Raw genomic sequence first — 4436 nt, forward strand, 5'->3', positions numbered from 1 at the left:
GCCACCTGTTCATGGAAGGCTCCAAGATAAAAACCGTTCCTGTATTTTTAAATCATTTCAAGGGACTGTATAAGCACCCACATGATCCCCTTGGTTTTTGCCTCTTGGCCAGTAAAACCTAAAATATTTACTATCTGGAATATTTTAAAAAATGCTTGCTTACTCAAGTAGAACAAGGAAGGTTAGAGTGGGAATCCCTCCAGTTACATCACAGGGGTTGGCATCCTGGCTTTTCCTCGTGCTCTTGGGCACGTGCCAAACTTCAGTCTCCCTAGGTGTTTGACAAGAGAGGGAAAGGAAATAATAGACTCTCTGCAGAGATGCAGTGGGTAAAACTCTTACAACAGGCAACCATAGCCAGTGCTCAGGAAGCATTAAGTTGCTTGTTTGCTTGCTTGTTTATTTTCTGAGACAGGGGCTCATGGAACCCAGTCTAGCTTCTAATTCCTAAGTAACCAAGGCTGACCTTGAACTCCTGATCTTCCTGCCTCCATTTCCCAAACACTAGAATTACAGGTGTGCCCAGCCCTGCCCAGTTGGCTGTTTCCTCAGCCTCACATTCCTGTCAGCACAATTAGAACCCACAGAGTGTTTTAAGTTCCTGGGATGTGGAGACTGCCGTAGTGAAAATCCGGAAAGTGCCACTTGCTGAACCTTTGTGTGTCTCCATCTCTTCAGACAGAAAAGCCGTCTAAGCGCAGCCATAGAGCCATCTTGAGAATCAAATGAGTTAGGACATGTAAGGTGTGTTTAAAAACTCTCACCTGCAAACAGTATCTGGTCAGTGTTTGAAGCCCCCAGTGTGTCAGGAGACTTGTTTTCAAGCAGCTATGAGGAGTAAGGGAGTAAGCCCCTTACTGTCTGGAGCCTCTGTACCTTAGTCTGGAAAATAAGGCTAATGTGATAACTTATAAGCTTCTAGGTCAAATTAATCTCCAGTCTTGGATAGGAACCAGCAAGCACTAGGCCAGCTACAAAGTGCTCTCAAGCCCAGTAGCCATGGGTTGAAAACAGACACCAAGCCAAAACTAATAAAGAGCCCAGCCACATCCATTTCCTGTATCTTATACTAGGGTTTTATATATATTTCTATATATATATATATATATAAAACCCTAGTGTGTGTGTGTGTGTGTGTGTGTGTGTGTGTGTATATATACACACATATATATATATCTGAATTTTAAAACTGGAGGGAGCTCTAGTGATTAACTAATGTTGAGGGTTTTCTTGTTTTTCACTAGCAGAGTCCTTTTTATTCCTAAGGAATTTTACTTTAAAACCGTAAGCCTAGAGGGAACAGAATCAAATTTACAGCACGTCAGGGCAGCTCAGCTGGTAGAGTGCTTCCCTACCATGCACGAAGCCCAGCACACGTGAGGTAGGGGCAGGAAGATCTGCAGTTTAAGGACATGAAACCTTTCCTTAATTAAAAAAAAATTGAAAAAGGCAAAGTTGCTGTCATTCAAAGAGAGAGAGAGAACAATAGAAATCCCACCTTCTCAGCTTTCTCCTTTACCACTCAAGGCTTCATTATAGAGCCTACTCATCCAGTTGATGGCTTAACAGGGAAATTTGGGGAAACTGAGGTTCAGATGAGGAGGCTTCATTATAGCGCCCACTCATCCAATTGATAGCATAACAGGGAAATCTGGGGAAACTGAGGCTCAGATGTGGGTTCCCCATCCTGGAGACACACAGCCAACTGGAGACAGATCCAGAAAAGAAACTAGATGAACTGGATCTGCTGCTGCCTAATTTAACCCTTGTTCCCTTAGAAAACAACACAGCGGTTGCCTGACTGTTCCAGTTAGTACTTGGGACCCAGCTCAGGGTCCAGCCTCAGGGAGTTAAAAGATGGGTGGTGCTTGATCAGCTTGGCCCAGAAATGAGCCCTCTCTCGGTACCAACTTCTTTCAGAAACGAGGAATAACAACAGCCTGGTGTCCAAGTATCACCCTAATTTCTGGATGGATGGGCGGTGGAGGTGCTGTTCCCAGCTGGAGAAGCTTGCAGTAGGCTGTGCCCCCTATGACCCAACCAAGAATGGTAAGACGTTGGGAAAGAGACAAAGAGGAAACCATCTCAGATTCCCATCAACAGGACATCAGAGATTAACAGCAAAATTCTGTTTCCAGAATTTTCCCAGGGTCCTTGTATCTACCACCACCCTTTTTGTACTTTCTATGTCAAAACTGATACACTCAAAGTGAGGTCATTAGTCAACCATCTCTACTGCCTCAGAGCTAGTCATAAACATAAAAACATATATCTGGTCCTGATCTACTAGATCAAAGTGTCGGTATTGACAAGATCAAATGGGGACTTTTGAAAAGTACTTCAGTAGGCTGTTATGGAATTTGAACAGTCTTGGATTTTATTTCCCCCTCTTAGTAGCCCTGGGTGTCCTGGAACTCACTCTGTAGAACAGGCTGGCCTTGAACTCATAGTGCTGGGATTAAAAGTGTATGCCTCCACCATCCAAGGCTGTCTTCTTAGATCTTAACATATAGAGACAGCCTTAAATATATCTTTTAGTGATATAACACCATGCACATGTCTAATTATATCATTTAATTCTACAGGCTTAAGGGAGAGAGAATTCAAATTCTCTTAATTTTAACTCTGGCGTCTTCCTGCCTGTTCTTCAGACTTGTCCTCAACCTACTTAGTCCCAGAGAAAAGGAAAACATAGTCTAAATGCAACATAGAAACAACAACAACAAAAAGTTTGTTCTTGGCTTTTCCATCAAAAGCCCAGGCCTGGGAATTAAGTGTATCTTGATTTTTGTCTAATGTTATGGTGACTTGAAGACCTCTACCTCCAACTAATTGGAGCTGTACTCAAATGCACTTTCACAGCATCATGCTTTGGTTCTTCACAGCAGTCTCAGGTAGAGAGATGGGGTCAAAGAGATGGACAGCCTTGAGCAGTTCAAGGTCACACAGGCAGGAAGGGATAGAAACAATTAGTTTTACTTCCTTTTTTCCTCCTCCGTCAGCCTCTCCTACCACAGATACTATTTCTCATCCTGTGGTTTTGACTGTCCTAACACAAGGCGGATATAACACATAGTTGGGTTTTCCATGGCTTCCTGAGTCACAGCCTCTCAAAGCCACTTTAAAAACCACTGTTTCTCACCTTGTATTTGGGAAAGAAAGACTCAAGGTCATCTGTCTGTTGGCCTGCATGACGGATAGCATTGCGGAGGTCAGTGCCTGCTCCTAGTGCTGTTGATCCTGCTTGCTGTACCCAAGCAGAGAAAAGAAGGTGTGGATCTTTTCGGGGGGTGTTGGCAGGATGCCTTCCTGAAGGGGAGCCCTCCCAGAGGCAGAGCTAGTCTCCGGTTCCTGCCAATACCCTTCTTTGGACCCTCAGAGGAGTCACCTGGCCACCTGGGTTCCTATGGCCTCAGGTCTAAAGTAGTAAGAGTGGTATCAGCACCCTAAGGTGATGTAATCCCTCACTTGCTTCCCTTCTAATCTGCTTCTGTTGTGTTGCAGTTTCACCTCGTAGAGTGCAGTGCTCCACAGCAGGGTTCACAGACTTTCCCTCACCCTGAGACACGTGATTGGGGTATTGCAAGTGGTTGAGTAACTCACTGTGACTCCCCTTGGGCTGGTCTTTGCAAGCTCCACTCTGAGCCTAATAGCTGAACAGCTCTCAGCCATGGCCACGCGTGCGAGGTGCAGCCATCCGCCTGACAATTTGCTTTCGCACAGCAACCCACTGTCACCTCTTCTGACTTAGTCAAGTAGTATCACTCCCCACGGTTTTAGCAGGATCTCAAGCAGTTTTGAGATGCATACCTCACTGTGCACACATTACATCATATTCCTGGGGTAAAGGCTCATAAAAATTGGGCTTTGGGAAAAAAAAAAAAAAAAAAAAAAAAACAACTTCTTGCCACATCCTTTTCTTGTTATGTGTTCCTTAACCTCTCTGAGCCTCTCAGGTAATTTCTTCATAAATGGATAGAGTAATAGGCAGCTACTTTAGGCGACTGTTGGAAACTCATTAGGGGTTGGTGGAAAGCTCTGAGGACGTTGGCAGCCCTAAACAAGCTCTTGGTAAATGGTTACCTTTCTTATTTGTGATGCAAGCATCCGAGATCTAGCAGCATCTGAGAAATGGCAGAATGGTTGAGAGGAAATGACCCGGCAACACACATCTCTGCCACTCTAGCCAGTCCTAACTACATCCCATGCCCATATTACACAGAGGGAGAATAGGGGCAAAAAGAGAAAGATCACTAGAGAAAGAGAAAGTGAGTCATCACAGATAACCAGACATAGAGCATAGAAGGGGCTCATTCTGGGAATGCTAGGGTTAATCCAGTTTCTTGGTCCAGGTCCCATGATAAATGGAACTAGATGTCTTCCTACCCACCCGTGTGTGTGTGTGTGTGTGTGTGTGTGTGTGTGTGTGTGTGTGT

General features: G+C 44.6%; 1 protein-coding gene across 1 annotated transcript in view; it reads left to right on the forward strand.

Annotated features, from left to right (window-relative positions):
• Itk (IL2 inducible T cell kinase) overlaps positions 1-4436 on the forward strand; it is a 40971-nt gene that overhangs the window by 5711 nt on the left and 30824 nt on the right. The window contains exon 4 of the mRNA XM_055610714.1: positions 1921-2049. Within this exon, the coding sequence (XP_055466689.1) occupies positions 1921-2049 (129 nt within the window). The remainder of the gene's footprint in view (positions 1-1920; positions 2050-4436) is intronic.

This window comes from Psammomys obesus, unplaced genomic scaffold, assembly GCF_907164565.1.
Source record: "Psammomys obesus unplaced genomic scaffold, mPsaObe1.curated_primary_1811, whole genome shotgun sequence".
Classification (NCBI taxonomy): Eukaryota; Metazoa; Chordata; class Mammalia; order Rodentia; family Muridae; genus Psammomys; species Psammomys obesus.